The 20635-nt window shown below is 42.1% G+C and overlaps 1 protein-coding gene across 1 annotated transcript in view; it reads left to right on the top strand.

Moving 5' to 3' along the window:
* Window positions 1-1787: 1787 nt before the first annotated feature.
* The window catches only part of BRCA1 (BRCA1 DNA repair associated), a gene marked incomplete at its 5' end in the record, with an annotated part of 61559 nt that continues 42711 nt past the window's right edge, over window positions 1788-20635 (top strand). The window contains 5 exons of the mRNA XM_084238308.1: window positions 1788-1867; window positions 9990-10043; window positions 16779-16856; window positions 18714-18802; window positions 20259-20398. Coding sequence (XP_084094434.1) covers window positions 1788-1867; window positions 9990-10043; window positions 16779-16856; window positions 18714-18802; window positions 20259-20398 — 441 coding nt within the window. The remainder of the gene's footprint in view (window positions 1868-9989; window positions 10044-16778; window positions 16857-18713; window positions 18803-20258; window positions 20399-20635) is intronic.

The following is a 20635-nucleotide window of genomic DNA, read 5'->3' as shown; positions in this document are numbered from 1 at the left end:
GGAGAGGGGCGGCGCTGCCTGTGCGCAGCCGTGGGCCGGAGCCGAGTTCTCCCTCCCAGGTAAACCTGGCGAGGCCTGCGTTCCCTTAGGTCATTGACTCGAGAAGACTACTTGCCTGAGACTGGCGAGGCTGGATGGGAATTGTAGTCTTCCTGGGACTTGTAAATTCCTTAATCTATTTTTCGCTCTCAAGATACGAAAACGCAGCACTCCAATCCATATCTGTTGACGTGTATAAACGCACGTAGCTCTTCCATTTATCAACGGGGTTGCGTGAGAATCGTGCCTGCTTCCGGCGTCGGAAGCTCCACTCCATAAGACTACAGTTTCCAGGGATCACTGTGGCGAAGGCCTTTCGATCCGCAATGCATGCTGGAAATGGTAGTTCCCCCCCCCCACTACCTTTTTATTTACCTAAACTGCAGACTTCCATTACGGCGGAAAGGGTGAGGAGACGGGGCCTCTACTTGCGACAGTTATAGGCACTGTCTTGCGCTCATATTCGGGCCTCAGTGGCATTCTGACCCTAGTTCAGCAATCACTATGACGTAATAGGCCGCAACGGAAGCGTAGAGGTGAAGGGGCGGACAGCTCATGGAAGGCGCGTGAGAATTCTTTCTCTTCCGTCTCTTTTGATTACGTAAGAGAGGACAGAATGGCTGACCAATCGGAAGCTCCGAGAGTCTCTCGGCTCCTTAGGCCCCGCCCCTAGGAAACGTGTTTTGATCTCATTTTCTGAGAGGCTCTAGCTCAGCGGCGGAATGGTTTCCGTGGAGACAGAAAAGCGCGGGAATTACAGAAAAATTGAAATTGCGATTGCGCGCCCTGAACTCTCAGAGGCTTTCTGGATCGAGGATCTTCTAGAGGATCTTTTCAGAAAACTGGGCCCCTGGCTCTTGGAAGCCTAGGCGATCTGCTCTGGGTAAAAGTGAGAGCGCTCTGGGGCAGGAAAAGGGGCCCAAGAGGTAGGTGCTCCGAGGGGCAGGCGGGAAGCAGGTGTGGAGAAAATGGGGGAGAGCACGATGGGCGTTTATCTGAAAGGGTGGGCAGAGGGTTGGAACCTGAGAAGCTTAAGACGTTGAGTCGAGAAAATCGTAGGGAATGGGGGTGTCCTCTAGTGGGTCGCGGGGAGGGGCACCGTGTGTCTGAAGGGCGTCCTGATGATAGGAACTGGAATGTGTTTTGAGGGAGACACTCTAGTACAAAAACACGGTTTGGTATATGTAAGAGGGGACTCTAAGGACGATAATGGGGCCTGAATTTTTCAGGCAAGACAGGATTTTGTGGGAGGGATAATCCTTAAGTAATTAATTCAAAGGCCTTACTGAGAAAGGACTAGAGGGAAAGGGAGAGGGACATCTTTTAGCCCCAGATGCTGCTGAGAGGGATGTGTCTAGGATCAGTGCAGGTCAGTGGGAAACGCTGGGGAAAGATAGGCATGGGGCACAATTGTTTGATGTTGGTTTTGTTTTGGTTGTTGATTTTAAGAACAAAAAACAGCCAGGATGGTTGGAGAAATCTGAGATTCCTGCCACACACTCATCCAATCAACCCACTGTGGCTTTAAGAAAAAGACCAAAAGGAAGGGGTTGGAGGCTATTTGTGGAAAGTAGAGAAACCAAATGGTCTTAATTACAAAAAAAAGACAACTTTTGTAATTTTTAAAATTAAGGCTTTGGCATTAGTTCTATGGTTGGTATAATTTTTAAAGTACTGTGATCTTAAATTTCTCTTATTTAAAAAGGACACTTAAAATCTGTGTGTAAAGTTCATTGGAACAGGAAGAAATGGATTTATCTACAGATCGAATTGAAGAAGTACAAAATGTTCTTAATGCTATGCAGAAAATTTTAGAGTGTCCAATCTGGTAAGTCAACTGAAGAGTTCATTAGCAGTTCTTCCTTATATAATTATTTTCTAGGCAAATGAATGGAATTGACCTTACATAGTAAGGAAAAAGTTATAATGTCTATTAAGATTAACATTGGCGGGCCTCCCCGGTGGCACAGCGGTTGAGCGCGGGGTTGCTAAGCTGCCAGCAACCTCTGCAGTGCCAGTTCAATCCCCGGCTGCTCCCCGGCCACCGGAGGAGGGTCCCACATGGTGCGCAGGCCTCTCCTGCCGCCCGCTGCTCCCCTCAGCAGTATACTTCGGTCCTTCCTGCTCTGCTCCCGGCTCTGGCTCTCTCACCCTCCCGACTTCTGACTTACCCAGTGCTTGTATAAATAAGTAAATAATAAATAAATCTTTAAAAAAAAAAGATTAACATTGGCTATTAAAAATAATGTTTAGCCATAAAAAAAGAATGAAATGTTGCCGTTTAAAGCATCATGGATGGAACTTAAGGGCATTATGCTAAGGGAATTAAATCAGAATCTTTAAAAATAAAAAAGGCAAAAAGCACACTCAGATACAGACAGATTTGTGCCTGGAGGAAGGGTGAAATGGGTCAAAAAAGTACAAACTTCTAGTTACAAAATAAATCAATCATGGGGATAGAATGTATAGCAAAGTGACTAGTTAATATACTGTATTACTCTAAAACTAGCTTGATTACTTAAAATGGACATAGTTAATAATGGTAAAATAAGATCCTGAATGATTGGTGTTTGTGAGTGGGTATATCTTCAAACCTTTGGCTGAAACTAGCCCTATATGTTTAAATAAGAGTGTGGCAAGTCTTCAAAACCTTTAGCAAATCTTTGGCTTTTTGAGTGAGCCTTTGTTTTTCTTCACCTACAAAATAAAAGGGGATGAGAATATTCAAGATGCAAAAAAATTGAGGTGTAATAGACATAGAGTGAAATGCAGTGTACAAGTGTACACTATAGTGTACGAGTGAGTGAGTTTTGACAGGCATATATTAATATATCTGCATAAGGCAGTTTTAAAGATACAGCATATTTCCATCACCCTAGAAAGTTCTCTTGTATCCAGGAATTCTTTTTTTTTTTTTTAACAAATATTTATTTATTTATTAAAGATTTATTTTTATTTATTTACACAAGCACAGTCAGAAGCGTGGGAGGGTGAGAGAATTCACCAGAGCCAGAGCAGGGAACAGAACAGGCAGACTGATGAAACACATTGCTGAGGGGAGCAGCGGGTGCGGCCGGGGATCCGACTGGCACTGCAGAGGCTGCGGGCAGCTCCGCAGCCCAGTGCTCAACCGCTGTGCCACCAGGGGAGGCCCTAGAACTGTATTTCAATGTAAGTTTCTTGTATAATTATATTTTTTGTGTACTTTATTTTTTTTAATTGATTTATTTATGCATACAAGAGCTGGGGTACAGGCCAGAGATACTGGGGGGTGAGAGGACCCACCAGAGACAGAGTGGGGAACAGAACAGGCAGACTGACTGAAATACACTGCTGAGGGGAACAGTGGGTGAGACAGGAGAGGTCTGCTGCGCCATGTGGGTTGCTCCCTGGTGGGCCAGGGATCAAACTTTGTGTGCAGAGGCTGCGGATTGCTTCATAGTGCGGTGCTTAACCCCTTGCGCCACCAGGGAAGCCCTTTTGTGCACTTTAAACACTTTACACTAAGATGAATTTGACTAGTTCCTCAAGGGGGTCCATAACACAACAAAGGCTATAAACCCTATACAGTCACTAGATGATCTTTGTGGTAACTAAATACAAAATAAATTAAAAACTCTACTTCATAATCTATTGATGAAAAACCAGCAAGGAAATTCAGAAGAATTACTGCTTACCTTCTCCTAGCTTACTCTCTTTACTCTGGTCATTCGAGCCTCTTGAATGTTCTTAAGTCATGTGACTTATTCTGTCTCTGAGTTTTTATGCTTATTGTTCCCTCTGGCCGGGAATGTTCTTCCCCTGATAATTGCATGGCTCACAAACCGTTCTTGAAATTTCCCCTTTCAAAGAAGTATTTCCAGATAACTTTATTTAAGATGGTAACATCCTGGGCCTCCCCGGTGGCACAGCGGTTGAGTGCTGGGTTGTGAAGCTGCCCGCAGCCTCTGCAGCGACGGTTCGATCCCTGGCCATTGGGGAGGGTCCCACATGGTGTGCAGACCTCTCCTGCCACCCGCTGCTCCCCTCAGCAGTGTACTTTGATCCTTCTGCCTGTTCTGCTCTCCGCTCTGGCTCTGGTGAAGTCTTTCACCCTCCCTGCGCTTCTGACTGTACCCAGTGCTTGTATAAATAAATAAATAAATAAATCTTTAAAAAAAAAAAAAAAAAAAAAAAGATGGTAACATCCCCAACAGTCTTAAGTATCCCTGTTCTCTGTGTCCTCTTTCTCCATAACTCATTACTGACACTCTTTATCCTTTTTTTTTTAAGCCCACGCAGAATATGAACACAAGAGCACAAGTATTTATTTTGTTTCTTTCATTTCCTCAGTGATTAGAACAGTACCTGGGACATAGTAGCTACTCAATTATAGGCAATCATTTATTGAAGGTACTAAATAATAAATTTGGTTTTTAATGGGTTAGTGGCTTTTAATATGGTGATGGTTAGTTGTGGGCAATACTCAATAAATGGAAAAGCTGGGCCTCCCTGGTGGCTCAAGGGGTTAAGCACCGCACTATGAAGCAATCCGCAGCCTCTACAGCATAAGTTCTATTCCCAGCCCGCCAGGGAGCAACCCACATGGTATAACAGACCTCTCCTGTCTTGCCTGCTGCTCCCCTCAGCAGTGTATTTCAGTCAGTCTGCCTGTTCTGTTCCCCACTCTGTCTCTGGTGAATCCTGTCACCCCCCCATCTCTGGCCTGTACCCCAGCTCTTGTATGCATGGTTAAATAAATCTTTAAAAAAAATAAATGGAAAAGCTGCACCTATTGCCCCTTACCTTTACAGGAGAGTAAATTCAAATAAATTTTTCTTTATGCTTCATGAAAGTTGTTTTTCATATTTGGAGTGAATTAAATAAGATTAAAGAAAATGCAAGTGTGTTTTCAGAGAGTTATAAGATTTATAAGTAACCCTCTTCTCCCTTGCCCCTCAACATTTCAGCTAAACAAAAACAAGAGCTAAATAAGATTTACAGCTTAATTTATAGAACAGAGCCAGAGAAGCAGGAAATGACAGTGTGGAAAAATAATTGTTTTTGAAAAAAGCACAAAACTTACTCATAATAATTACTAAGAGAGATCAAAAAGTCCTCAACAATATGGCATTTGGGCCCATTTATTTTACATTTCCATGGGACTCAGTCATAAAAATGTAATGTTCTTTCTCAATCTGGCAAATTAAACAATCCATTAAAACACTCAGATACATAAAAATTAAAGATGCAGGAATGAAGTTAATTTTCGTTTTCAGTCAACTGTTGTGTATTTTCAAGCTCCTTATTTTTTTAGTGTCTTCTGTTAGATGGACTTTGGTTTTTAAACTATAATTGCTCATGCTAGGCCTTGTTAAACCTTAAACTCATATCAGCCATTGGAGAATAGGAATCATACCTACTTCACTTCTTTTTTTAAGCAGTGTAATTTGCAGTTTTTTTTTTTTTTTTTAAAGATTTATTTATCCATGCATACAAGAGCTGGGGTACAGGCCAGAGGTGTGTGTGGGGGGTGGTAAGAGGATTCACCAGAGACAGAGTGGGGAACAGAACAGGCAGATTGAAGTACGCTGCTGAGGGGAGCAGTGGGCAAGTCAGGAGAGGTCTGCTGCACCATGTGGATTGCTTCCTGGCTGGCTGGAAATCGAACTTGTGCTGTAGTGGTTGCAGATTGCTTTATAGGTTGCATCTTAACCCTTGCGCCACCAGGGAGGCCCCTGAAGTTATGTTTTATTTTAATTTTATTTTTTAAAGATTTATTTATTTATTTATTTATTTATTTATACAAGCACTGGGTACAGTCAGAAGCATGGGAGGGTGAGAGAATTCACAGAGCAAGAGCAGGGAACAGAACAGGCAGACTGATGAAATACACAGCTGAGGGGAGCAGTAGGCGTGGCAGGAGAGATCTGTCTCGCCATGTGGGACCCTCGCTGGCAGCTGGGGATCGAACCAGCGCTGCAGAGGCCACGGGCAGCTTCGCACCCCAGCGCTCAACTGCTGCGCCACCGGGGAGGCCCTGAAGTTATGCTTTAATAAATGATCCCTGATGATGACCGCAAACAGTGTTGCTTATGGTAGCTTTTAGATTGCTCCAGGTAAATTCTTTCTGCTGCCCTCTGAGTCACCATTGGCATTTCCCCCTGGTATTTGGTAGTTCTTTCTAATTTTTTACTTGTCACTATGTAAAATTTTGACTTTCAGAAGAATTTGCTAAAATATTTGTCCCTGGGGCCTCCTTTGTGGCACAAGGGGTTAAGCACAGCGCTATGAAGCTATCCAGGCCTCTGCAGTATGAGTTCGATGCCCAGCCAGTCAGGGAGATACCCACATGGTGCAGCAGACCTCTCCTGTCTTTCCCGCTGCTCCCCTCAGCAGTGTATTTCAGTAGATCTGCCTGTTCTAATACCCACTCTATTTCTGGTGAATCCTTTCACCCCCTGCACTGCTGACCTACACCCCAGTTCTTCTATGCAAAAATAAATAAATAAATAAAATAACGTGTCCTAGTAGATGGACAAATCCAGCTTTTTTCCCCAATCACTTATCCATATTGGAAACTCAAAATACAAATATGCAGTAAGTCTCAAATCTTGCCTAGTTTGTAAAGTGTGTAAAATATTTGAAACTATTTCTTAGTAAACATTTACTCTCATCAGCATCCAGAAAAGAAACATTTAAATTTCTTTTCATTTCCAACTCCTTTTCAAGCTCTTCCTTGGATAGTTGTTACCTTTTTACATATTAAGAGTTTTTATCTGTTCAAAGTTTGTGTTTGCAGTATGTTTGTAAAACTTGGCTTATAATTACCACACTGAAATATAATTATTTCAGAATTGAGTCATTGGTGAGAACGAAAGCCATCTGGTATCATCGCTAAATCCAATTTCTCTTTTATTGAGAATCTCTTTGATATATAGCTTATCTCAGGAATAGTGATTTAGTAACAAATCAGAGTTCTCTTTGTCAGGTTGTTTTTCTTTTTTAAATCACATTTGGTGCTGATAATACTACTAAGATAGGTACAAGTCACCTAAGGTGAGCATTTTCCCAAGGAGCATTTAATTTTATTCTCACAAAGAACTGAAGAACTGGTAGGGGGGATAGATGACAGAGAGGAAAACTGAGGTTCAGGTGGAGTACTTGGCCTGAGATTGCTCTGCTAATAAAGAGAGAGAGACACAGAGAGAGAACAGGTATTAGAAATGCAGCCTTCAGGCTCATTCTAGTGCTTTTCTTTTCATTGCCCCATGATGCGTCAGAAACCCCATGATTACAAGAGTTGTGTTACCAATCCCTTCACAAGAAGTCTATTGTCCCCCAGATTTTCTTGTGATCCTATTCTAAAATGTTAAACATTTAATGAAAAGAACCACATTCCAGGTTACCTGTTCTTTGATGTCCTGCCTGAACTTTACCTAAAACCAGTTTCTAAAGCTCTTGTCCAGAATAAAAGCTATAGGTTCTCACCTGCTCAGGTTCTCAGCTACTTCTCTGACCTCTTTTACTACTATTGCTCCCCTTGGTCATTCCATTCCAGCACCTTGGCCTTCTTGATATTCTCCAAAAAGCAAAATTGTTCCCTCTGCTAGAATGTTCACCCAATTGTCAAAAATCTTGTTTCCTCACATTATTCAGCTGTTCTCCTATGTTATCTTCTCAGAGGTCTTCTCAGAGACCTTCCCTGACCACCCTGTGGTCAATTATGTATCACAACTAGAATATAAATTCTATAAGGGCAGGCTTTATTTTGCTTACACCTGTATTTTCATCTCTCAAGACAGTGCTTACATGTAGCAGGTGCTCAGCAAGTCCTTGTTATATTAGTATGTGAGTTAATCTCAGAGGACCTTGAGATTTTTATAGTTAGGTAAGGATGAGAATTTGGTGATGTATTTTCTTATCTTAAAATTTTAATACTTATCTAGATTTATTTATTTTCCAAATTTTCTTTAGTGAATATTTATTACATTATTTTTATAAAGTAATCAAACCAAACATGGTGCACCTCCTGAAGTGATATAAAAGTATATAGTGTTGGGCCTCCCTGGTGGCGCAAGGAGTTAAGCACCGCACTATGAAGCAATCTGCAGCCTCTGCAGCATGAGTTCGATCCCCAGCCAGCCAGGGAGCAACCCACATGGCGCAGCAGACCTCGCCTATCTCGCCAGCTGCTCCCCTCAGCAGTGCTTTCAGTCCTTCTACCTGTTCTGCTTCCCATTCTGTCTCTGGTGAATCCTCTCACCCTCCCACATCTCTGGTCTGTACTCTTTTTTAAATAATAAATAGTAAATCTAAATAATAAATAATAAATCTTTTATAAATAATAAATCTAGATAAATATTTTTTAAAAAGCAACAACAAAAAAAATGTTCTCAAATAGGGCCTCCCTGGTGGCACAAGGAGGGTTAAGCGCAGTACTGTGAAGCTATCTGCAGCCTCTGCAGCCCTCCCCTGCAAGCCAGGAAGCTACCCACAAGGCGCAGCAGACCTCTCCTGACTCTCCCGCTGCTCCCCTCAGCAGTGTATTTCAGTCTGCCTGCCTTTTCTGTTCCCCGCTATCTCTGGCGAATCCTCTCACCCCACACCCCCGCCCCGTATCTCTGGCCTGTAACCAGCTCTTGTATGCATAAATAAATAAATCTTTAAAAAAAATAAAGATGTTCTCAAATAAAGAATAACTAATATGACAGCTGGGATTAGCTATAAAATAATCTGGGCTTTGGGTGGGTGAAACAAGATTGGCTAATGAGTTAAAAATTCTTGAAACTGGGTGATAGTTCATGGAGTTCATTTTATTATTATGTGTATAAATGCTTAAAATTTTTCATATTAAGAAAATTAAAATAAAAAGGCCATCATACACAAAAGAAGTGGTGTGGGGAATCCACAAGAAATTTCTGTTTTTGTGAAATTTATTTTTATTTATTTTTTTATAAAGCTGATTTTTTTTTTTAATAGAAGCATGTTTTATTTATTTTTTGTTTTTTGTTTATACATGCACTGGGTACAGTCAGAAGCACGGGAGGGTGAGAGAATTCACAGAGCCAGAGCGGGAGCAGAGCGGGAGCAGAGCAGGCAGAAGGAACAAAGTACACTGCTGAGGGCAGCAGCGGACAGCAGGAGAGGTCTGTGCGCCATGTGGGGCCACCGCCATGTGGGACCCTCCTCTGGTGGCCGGGGAGCAGCCGGGGATCAAACCGGCGCCGCAGAGGTGCGGGCAGCTTCGCAACCCAGCGCTCAACCGCTGCGCCACCGGGGAGGCCCTGTTTTTGTGAAATTTAAACTCTAGTTAAGGGCCTTCCCCGATGGCACAGTGGTTGAGCGCTGTGTTGCAAAGCTGCCCACAGCCTCTGCAGCGCCAGTTCGATCCCCGGCTGCTCCCAGGCCACCGGAGGAGGGTCCCACATGGCGCACAGACCTCTCCTGCTGTCCGCTGCTGCCCTCAGCAGTGTACTTCGGTCCTTCTGCCTGCTCTGCTCCCGCTCTGGCTCTGTGAATTCTCTCACCCTCCCGTGCTTCTGACTGTACCCAGTGCTATATAAATAAATAAACAAATAAATCTTTAAAATAAATAAATAAATAAACTCTAGTTAAAACATAGGATATACATCTGCAGTGACAGTTCAAAAACCTATCAGTGAATACTAATTAATGTGAAGTAGTTATCGGCTTATCTTTTAAATGCTAATGATAGTATGCAGTGTTGGAAAGATTAATATATTCAGCTTCTCTGTCTGGAAATTCAGTGAAGGTAAGGGTCATATTCTCTGTTGTATTTTTAGTTCCAAGCACAGCAGATTTTTAATAAATGTTGATTGAATGAATTTACAGCCTTACCTTGACTCAGATATAGAAACTTAAATTTGAACCTCTTTGCTAAGGTGTATTTATTTTTAAATAAATTATTGAGCCTCATTTATGTTCTTTTTTTTTCTCTCTCTTTCTAGTCTGGAGTTAATCAAAGAGCCTGTTTCCACAAAATGTGATCACATATTTTGCAAGTAAGTGTGAATGTTTTCGTTATTATTTTTATTTCATTTTTTTTAAAGACCTGGGATAGCAAGGCAATTTTTTTTTTAAAGATTTATTTATTTATTTATACAAGCACTGGGTACAATCAGAAGTGCGGGAGGGTGAGAGAATTCACCAGAGCCAGAGCGGGAGCAGAGCAGGCAGAAGGACCGAAGTACACTGCTGAGGGGAGCAGCGGGCTGCAGGAGAGGTCTGCGCGCCATGCGGGACCCTCCTCCGGTGGCCGGGGAGCAGCCGGGGATTGAACCGGCACTGCAGAGGCTGTGGGCAGCTTCGCAACCCAGCGCTCAACCGCTGCGCCACCAGGGAGGCCTTATTTTTTTTAAAAGATATTATTTTTATTCATTCATGCATATAAGAGCTGTGGTGTAGGCCACAGGTGTGGGGAGGTGAAAGGATTCACTGGAGAGCAGAACAGGCAGTTCTACCAAAATACATTGCTGAGGGCAGCAGTGGGTGAAACAGGAGAGGTCTGCTGTACCGTGTGGGTTAGCTCCCTGGCTGAGGATCAAACCCATGCCCCATACCCCATGTTGCAGTGGCTGGCAATAGCTTGATAGTGCTAAGACTTTAACCCTGCACCACCAGGGAGACCCAAGTTTGAGTGTTTTATGTGATTCAGTTAGCTTTTATGCTTGTCCATCATAACACAGTAGACACTTAGCTTTATAGAAATTTTAGCTTTCTCAATTAAGTAAAAAAGAAAATTCCAACTCTTTCATTCTACCTCGAAGAGTACATAGAAAGTCATTGTATTTTGAATATAGCCATAGTTACTGGTAAAATATTGGCATGTTTGTCTAGTGGAATGTGAAGTCACTTTAAACAGCTGTTTGTTTTTTGTATCCATTGGTAAAGGCAGATTGCAAGCAATTGTGAAATAAGTAAATTGTTTATAAATTTCCCAGTTTCTTTTTGTTCATTTCTGCATATCCTTCTGAAGTCCAGTATTTATCTGCGTCATACTCCTTGTGAAGATAGAAAAGGATCTGATCAGTTTCTACTTAGACTGACAATAAATTCTACTGATGATTCAAGTTATATTTACATATTTAAGGATATTACCCTTTGAAACACAAATTGTGTTTCTTTTTTTAAATTAATTAATTAATTTATTTATTATACAAGCACTGGGTACAGTCAGAAGCGCAGGAGGGTGAGAGAATTCACCAGAGCCAGAGCGGGGAGCAGAGCAGGCAGAAGGACCGAAGTACACTGCTGAGGGGAGCAGCGGGTAGCAGGAGAGGTCTGCGCGCCATGTGGGACCCTCCTCCGGTGGCCGGGGAGCAGCCAGGGATCGAACCGGTGCAGCAGAGGCTGCGGGCAGCTTTGCAACCCAGTGCTCAACCGCTGCGCCACCGGGGAGGCCCCAAAATTGTTTCTTGATAAAAGAACTTCAGAAAAAGTAGGGTTAGATAATCTAGTGGAGCAAGGGGATTTTCTCTTTTCCCTCATGTTAAGCTGTGATTGAGACATGCCCTGAACGATAACTAATTTATTCTTATATCTTTTCTTTTTATTTTTTTTATTTATTTATTTATTTATTTTTTTATAGAGGCATGCTTTATTTATTTGTTTGCTGGTTTGTTTGTTTGTTTTTGTTTTTATACATGCACTGGGTACAGTCAGAAGTGCGGGAGGGTGAGAGAATTCACCAGAGCCAGAGCGGGGAGCAGAGCAGGCAGAAGGACCGAAGTACACTGCTGAGGGGAGCAGCGGGCGGCAGGAGAGGTCTGCACGCCATGTGGGACCCTCCTCCGGTGGCCGGGGAGCAGCCGGGGATCGAACCGGCGCTGCAGAGGCCGCGGGCAGCTTCGCAACCCAGCGCTCAACCGTTGCGTCACCGGGGAGGCCCTATCTTTTCTTTTTAATTTAAAAAATAAGCATGTCTCTAGTGATGCTATTATTAGCACATAAGGGGCATATAATGCATAGTACATTGCCTTCTCACCCTAAATCCTTGCCCCCACTTTCTACCCTGGAAACCAAAATAATGATCAATTTCTTACGTATTCTTTCAGGAATAATTATATTCAAGACTTCCTAACTTGGTATTCATGAATGGTTTTTGTTTGAATTTCCAAAATTATGTTCAGTTATAAGCCATGGGTGTGTTACTTTCCTGGGAAGATATTCCAACATTTCTTCAGATCTTAAGATGTTTTCATAAGTTACAAAATGTGAAGCAGGGCCTCCCCAGTGGCGCAGCGGTTGAGGGCTGGGTTGCGAAGCTGCCTGCAGCCTCTGCAGCGCCTGTTCGATTCCCGGCTGCTCCCCGGCCTCCGGAGGAGGGTCCCACATGGCGCGCAGACCTCTCCTGCCGCCTGCTGCTCCCCTCAGCAGTGTACTTCGGTCCTTCTGCCTGCTCTGCTCCCCGCGCTGGCTCTCGTGAGTTCTCTCACCCTCCCGCGCTTCTGACTGTACCCAGTGCATGTATAAATAAATAAATAAATCTTTAAAAAAAAAATGTGAAGCACTCTGCTGCATTAAGGATAGTGAAGGCTGGAGAAAGCTGACGGAAACTTGTTCCCTTGAGTGATGTCCTGTATCATAACTTGGCCAGCTGGCTGGCCCCTTCCTCTGAAGTCTACCTTAGTCTTCCCATTCTTCTATCCTTGTAAGAATACAGAAGCCCATTCCCACTGTCTTTCCCGTGTTGCTCCATTGACCTAGATCTGTTTCCATACTCAGCCCTTGCAATACAGCTTTATCTCTGCTTTGAGAATTTTTAGTTTTGTTGCCTCTAGAGAAAAGCTCAAACTCTGTCGTGTAGGATCAGTTTTTTTCACAGATAGACACTTCATTACAGGTAGCTGAAGATTAACCTTTTTAAAAAAAAAATATATATATATTTATTTATTTATTTATACAAGCACTGGGTTTAGTCAGAGGAGCGGGAGGGTGAGAGAATTCACCAGAGCCAGAGCGGGGAGCAGAGCAGGCAGAAGGACCGAAGTACACTGCTGAGGGGAGCAGCGGGCGGCAGGAGAGGTCTGCGCGCCATGTGGGACCCTCCTTCTGTGGCCGGGGAACAGCCGGGGATCGAACCGGTGCTGCAGAGGCTGTGGGCAGCTTCGCAACCCAGCGCTCAACCGCTGGGCTACCGGGGAGGCCCGAAGATTAACCTTTTAATGCTGGGACTTTCACTGTTTTCATGGTGAGAATCTTTCTGAAATGTACTTTCTGCTTTCCTACCTTTTTAAGTAATAAGGACATACTGTTATAGTGTGTAAAGAAGAGATTAAATTATGACCATTCATCACTTTGAGGGTTTGTGAAAGAAAAAAAATCACATGCAGAGGAAATAATATGAACAAAAGTGGGATGAAAAGAAAGTAGGCAATGTCCATGAAAAAGAAATTAACGTTGCCTATCTATATAGAAATGATATTAGAAGGGGAAGGAGCTCTCAGAGGGGAGATGACATTTGTAAAAGAGAGAAGATCCAGGGGGAGGCAGAAGGGATTGAAAATAGAAAACGGGGCCTCCCCGGTGGCGCAGTGGTTGAGCGCTGGGTTGCCAAGCTGTCCGCAGCCTCTGCAGAGCCTGTTCGATCCCCGGCTGCTCCCCGGCCACCGGGGGAAGGTCCCACATGGCGCACAGACCTCTCTTGTCTCGCCCGCTGCTCCCCTCAGCAGTGTACTTTGGTCCTTCTGCCTGTTCTGTTCCCCACTCGGGCTCTGGTGAGTTCTCTCACCCTCCTGCGCTTCTGACTGTACCCAGTGCTTGTATAAATAAATAAATAAATAAATCTTAAAAAAAAATAAAAAGAACAATGTTATAAAAAAAAAAAAGAAAATAGAAAACGGCTGCAAGAAAACAGAGAGCTCTTACTCATGAATAGTAAAGTAGGGAAAAGAGTAATTCTACAGAAAGCTTTTGAGGTGGGGGGAGGGGGCCTCCCTTGTAGCCTAGTGATTAAATCTCAGTGCTATCACCATTATGGTCTGAGTTCGATCCCGGGGCAGGGAGGTAATCCTGTTTCAGCTGCTGCTCCCCTTAGTGTATTTCAGTAAATCCTCCTGTTTTGCTCCTCACTCTGTCTCTGGTGAGTTTTCTCACCGCCATCCCCACTCTGGCCTATACCCCAGTTCTTCTATGCAAAAAAAAAAAAAGAGAAAGGTTTTGAGGTGGGATGGGGAAAGTGGAATCATTTGAACTCAGTGGAGATAGAGGTGAAAATATCTTCGCTTAGTCCATTTCTACTGAATTGAGAGGATTAGAGTTGAATTAGAGGAATAGAGGGAGAAAGACTTTTAACTCCTAATGTGGAGATTATAAGCAGGAACTAGCCATATTTTAAATTATGTTTTGAATGATATAGTAGAATTAAAAGTTAGTATAACACCCAGGTGATTGGTGAACTTTTTCCATGAGATCTCTTCTGTAATACTTTTATAATTGCTAAGGATAAATCAGCTTTATTGAGTGGGATAACTTACAGTTCTAAAATCTTTTATGAAATATGCAAAAAAGATAATAGCACTAGTCTGGGAAAAAATTACTTAGGCCACCTATACTTTAGTTTACATTTTCTAGACAACAAATGAAATGTGTAATACTTTTTGTGAGCTCTAAAGCCACAATGTCCAAAGAGATATAACATGAGCCATAAATTTAACTTGAATTTTCTTGACCTTTTGTTTGGTTTCTCTCTATTCCACATATAAGTGAGACCATCTGGTATTTATCTTTTTTCTTCTTACTAATTTCAGCTCGCATAATCCCTTCTAGCTTCATCCATGTTGCTGCAAATGACATGAGTTTGTCTTTTTTGATTGTTGAGTAATATTCCATTGTATAAATATACCATAACTTTTTGATCCATTCATCATTAGCTTTGAAATAACATATGTCTGTTTGTGTACAAGTTATGTATGGACTTATATTTTCATTTCTCTTGGGGAAACCTAGTAGTAGAATTGCTTGTTTAACATTTTGAGGATCTGCGTAATACTGTTTTCCAAAGTTGCTGCATCATTTTATTATTTTCACCAACAATGAATGAGAATTTGAATTTCTACACTTCTCCACCACTTCTTATCTGTCATTTGGATTATGGTCATCCTAATCCGTGTAAAGTGGCATCTCTATGTGACTTTAACTTGCATTCCTTATTGACTTATAATATCAAGCATCTTTTCATATCCTTGCCCACTTTTAAATTGTGTTATAGCTCTGTTTATAAAGAGTTATTCATATATTCTGGATACAAGTCTCATCAGGTACATGATTTGCAAATGTTTTCTCTTATTCTGTACATTGTTCTTTCCTTTCTTCGTGGTATTATTTGTTTTTTTTTTTTTTTTTAAAGATTTACTTATTTATTTATACAAGCACTGGGTACAGTCAGAGGCGCGGGAGGGTGAGAGAATTCACCAGAGGCAGAGCAGGGACCAGAGCAGGCAGAAGGACCGAAATACACTGCTGAAGGGAGCAGCGGGCGGCAGGAGAGGTCTGCGCGCCATGTGGGACCCTCCTCCGGTAGCTGGGGAGCAGCCGGGGATCGAACCGGCACTGCAGAGGCTGCGGGCAGCTTCGCAACCCAACGCTCAACCACTGCGCCACCGGGGAGGCCCTCTTCGTGGTATTATTTGTAACACAAACTTTTTTTTTTTTAAGATTTATTTATTTATTTATTTATTTATTTATTTATTTATTTATTTATTTATACAAGCACTGGATACAGTCAGAAGTGCGGGAGGGTGAGAGAATTCACCAGAGTCAGAGTGGGGAACCGAACAGGCAGATTGATGAAATACACTGCTGAGGGGAGCAGCAAGAGAGGTCTGCGCGCCATGTGGGACCCTCGCCCTGCGACCAGGGATTGAACTGGCGCTGCAGAGGCTGCAGGCAGCTTCGCAAACCAGCGCTCAACCACTGCGCCACCGGGGAGGCTGTGTAGCACAAAGTTTTTACGTTTTTGTAGTCCATTGTATCTACTTTTTTCCTTTGGTTGCTTATGTAAAAATTTTAGTTTTTATATAAAAAAAACACTGCTTAACCCAAGGTCACAAAGATTTATCATTTTAGTTTTTATATTTAGTTCAGTGATCCATTTTAAGTTAATTTTTCTCTGTTGTATGAATTAGGAGTCAGCTTCACTTTTTGGCATGTAGATATCTAGTTGTCCAGGACCATTTATTGATGGGACTACTGTTTTTTCCATTTGATTGTCTTAGTGCTATTGTTGAAAAACAATCATATATGTTATATGGTTTTATTTTCTGTACACTTGAATCTGTTTTGTCAATGCATATGTCTGTCCTTATGGTGGTACCACATTGTCCTGATTATCGTAACTTTGTTGTGAAAATATGGTTTTTAAACTAATTATAATCATTTTACTTGAATTACTTAACATTTTTATCTGATTGTGCAGCATGGAATAATTATAAATCTATCATTAAATATGTGATATTAACTTTTTAGTAAGTTTTATTTGACCATAACAGTAAGCCATATGTATGTAGGTCGCATTTTTGTAGCTCATTGCTTATGTAGTTTGGATTTCTGCTTATGCAGCATCTAAAAACAATTAAAGAGGGCCGTTGGTTTAAATGGCATTTAGATTAAAGAGCCATCTCGTAAATGGCTCCTAAGGGCAGTTGTGTTATTATCGTTTCATGCCTATTTGCGTTTTGAATAGTCTCACTTAAAAAAATTTTTTTTGAAATTTTCTTTTCATTCTTTATAATTTATAGATTTTGTATGCTGAAACTTCTCAACCAGAAGAAAGGGCCTTCACAGTGTCCCCTGTGTAAGAATGATATAACCAAAAGGTATATAATTTAGATAGTGATGGGAGGGTAGAAGCAACAACAACAGGAAAAAGTAGAAATTACTTAACAACATAGCTGGTGTCCTCTTCAAGCTATTCATCAGCAGAAACTAACTGACAGTAAATTATTTCTAAAGTAATTTTCCTGAAAGTTATATGGTATGTCTACCTTATATAGGCATTTGCAATTAATTGCCTTTCTGTAATGCTTCTGAATGATGCAAGAACTTAGTATTATCTAAAGTAGACCTGTACCACCCAACTGTCATGGTCTCTTGGCCTTGCTTTTATTTATTTTCTTTCTTTTTTTTTTTTAAAAGATTTATTTATTTATGCATACAAGAGCTGGGGTACAGGCCAGAGATGCGGGTGTGAGAAGATTCACCAGAGACAGAGTGGGGAACAGAACAGGCAGACTGACCTAAGTACACTGCTGAGGGTAGCAATGGGCGTGTCAGGAGGGGTCTGCTGCATAATATGGATTGCTCCCTGGCCAGCCAGGAATAGAACTTGTGCTGCAGAGGTTGTGGATTGCTTCATAGTGCTTTGCTTAACCCCTTGCGCCACCAGAGAAGTCCCCTTGCTTTTATTTCTTGCCTGCATTTATTTCTAAATTATTTATACACATACACACACACACTCTTTTTTTTTTTTTTAATAGAGGCATGTTTTTATTTATTTGTTTGTTTGTTTGTTTGTTTATACATGCACTGGGTACAGTCAGAAGCGCGGGAGGGTGAGAGAATTCACCAGAGCCAGAGCGGGGAGCAGAGCAGGCAGAAGGACCAAAGTACACTGCTGAGGGGAGCAGTGGGCGGCAGGAGAGGTCTGCGCGCCATGTGGGACCCTCCTCCGGTGGCCGGGGAGCAGCCGGGGATCGAACCGGCACCGCAGAGGCCGTGGACAGCTTCGCAACCCAGCGCTCAACCGCTGCGCCGCCGGGGGAGGCCCACACACACACACACACACACACACACTCTTACATATTGTGCATCCCTCCTGTCAGTATATATAAGTTCTGACTTTGTGTCAGACACTATTTTTCCAATATTTGGTACTTAATAGACCCTCAAGTATTTAAAGGAATAAATGAATAATACTCTCCTGTAGAGTAAAGATAATGAATTTTCTTTCTTTCTTTCTTTTTTAAGATTTATTTATTTATGCATACAAGAGCTGGGGTACAGGCCAGAGGTGGCGGTGTGTGGGTGAGAGGATTCACCAGAGACAGAGTGGGGAACAGAACAGGCAGATCAACCGAAGTACACTGCTGAGGGGAGCAGCGTGCTAGTCAGGAGAACACTGCTGCGCCATGTGGGTAGCTCCTTGGCCGGGGATTGTACTCATGCTGCAGAGGCTGCAGATAGCTTCATAGGTTGCATCTTTTTTTTTTTTTTTTCCCTTAAGAACAATTATTTCTGCAAAGATATACAATTAAATAATAGTGGTTTCTTTGCAAAAAATCACTTGAATAAAATGGATGGTAGTAGTTTGGTTTTAGTATATGTTGCATCTTAACCCCTTGCACTACCAGGGAGGCCCAAGATAGTGAATTTTCTATGCAGTGGATTTATAGCTATTATAGATTCAGAGTACTCATATTTTAGAGAGTTGTAGACTTTTGGTTGGCTGAATAGCAAAAAGAAAAATTGTAAAAACAATCAATACTGCCACATAGTTTATTCTGGGGTCAGTATGTTTTAATTATATGTGTAATATTTCTCCATAGCCCTGTTCTTTGAATATAGTTTTTCTACTGTTGCTACATCTTATTTTTAATCTGTTTACATGTGTCTTTAATTTAGTGTCCTTAAAAAGTTGATAATCACTTGCTGTGTCTGTCTCAATTTAATTTCAGAAGCCTACAAGAAAGTACAAGATTTAGTCAACTTGTTGAAGAGCTATTAAAAATCATTCATGCTTTTGAACTTGACACAGGATTGCAGTGTAAGTACTACATAGCCCCAGAGACCAATGCTAAGTGGCTGTTCATTAAAATTCAGGAAGGTTACGTGATTATTTCCTATATTAATAGATGATAAGACCTTTTGGTCTATGTTAATTTTAGCTCTTTTGTCTGTATTCTGTTTTTCTTTTCTTTCTTTATTTTTTTTTTTATAGAGGCATGTTATTTATTTATTTGTTTGTTTGTTTGTTTGTTTTGTTTATACATGCACTGGGTACAGTCAGAAGCGCGGGAGGGTGAGAGAATTCACCAGAGCCAGAGCGGGGTGCAGAGCAGGCAGAAGGACCGAAGCACACTGCTGAGGGGAGCAGCGGGCGGCAGGAGAGGTCTGCGCGCCATGTGGGACCCTCCTCCGGTGCCCGGGGAGCAGCCGGGGATCGAACCGGCGTCGCAGAGGCCGCGGGCAGCTTCGCAACCCAGCGCTCAACCGCTGCGCCACCGGGGAGGCCCTTTTTCTTTATTTTTTTTTAAGATTTATTTATTTATGCATACAAGAACTGGGGTACAGGCCAGAGGTGTGGGGGTGAGAGGATTCACCAGAGACAGAGTGAGAAACAAAACAGGCAGATCTACTGAAATACACTGCTGAGGGGAGCAGCAGGAAAGACAGGAGAGGTCTGCTGTGCCATGTGGGTAGGATTGAACTTTTGCTGCAGAGGCTGTGGACAGCTTCGCAGGCTGAGTCTTAACCCCTTAAGGAAGGCCCATGTATTCTGTTTTTAAAATCACTCCCACTGTGCATCCTAAGATGCACATTATCTACATTTTAACATCTCCAAAATTGGGAGCAATTTACCGTTGATACTTTGTCATTTAATTTAGTGTGCTTGCTTTCCTGATGTACAGAAAGTAATAAGGCACCTTACATTGTTAGTATCTTAGATTCGGTGAAATATGGCTTTAATGAGCACATTTGTTAGTACTGAGGTAGAAAAAATGTAGAATAAATTTGAAGATCTGTGTATTTGTTTTCTAGGATAGAATTTCCAAAGTTGATTGTTAAAAATTATAGGCAGCTTTAATACATTTTCTTTTTTTCAAAGATTTATTTATTTAATTAATTAATTTATTTATACAAGCACTGGGTACAGTCAGAAGTGCAGGAGGGTGAGAGAATTCACCAGAGCCAGCGCGGGGAGCAGAGCAGGCAGAAGGATTGAAGTACACTGTTGAGGGGAGCAGCCGGCGGCAGGAGAGGTCTGCGCGCCATGTGTGACCCTCCTCCTGTGGCCGAGTAGCAGCAGGGGATCGACCGGGTGCTACAGAGGCTGTGGGCAGCTTCGCAACCCAGCGCTCAACCGCTGCGCCACCGGGGAGGCCTAATACATTTTCTTAATACAATAAAGAGCATACATGGGATTTCTCTTGGCTGTTTGATTATGATTAATACATTTTTTCCCTAACTGCAAAGATAAAGTTTTCTTTTATAATTCACAGTTGCAAACAGTTATAACTTTTCAAAAAAAGAAAATAATTCTCCCGAACATCTGAAGGAGGAAGTTTCTATCATCCAAAGTTTGGGCTACCGAAATCGTGCCAAAAGACTTAGACAGAATGAACCTGAAAATTCTACCTTGGTAAAGCCATTTTTGTTTATTCTACTAATACCTTTTTATTAAGCATTGTGAATTAGTGAATGTGCTAGATGCTCATGGATTAAAAGTCATTAAACAAGTTAAGATGGTAAATTAAGTGATGGGACAAGTGTTCTAATGCATAAGAGTTAGAGATATTGAGAGACAGTCCTAGTGTGGGCAAGGGGTGCGTCACAGCCCTCTCCCTCCCTGGCCATTTTAGTGCTATATCCATTCATT

This window comes from Talpa europaea, assembly GCF_964194135.1.
Source record: "Talpa europaea genome assembly, chromosome: 7".
Classification (NCBI taxonomy): Eukaryota; Metazoa; Chordata; class Mammalia; order Eulipotyphla; family Talpidae; genus Talpa; species Talpa europaea.
This window is presented reverse-complemented; position numbering and strand designations above follow the sequence as displayed.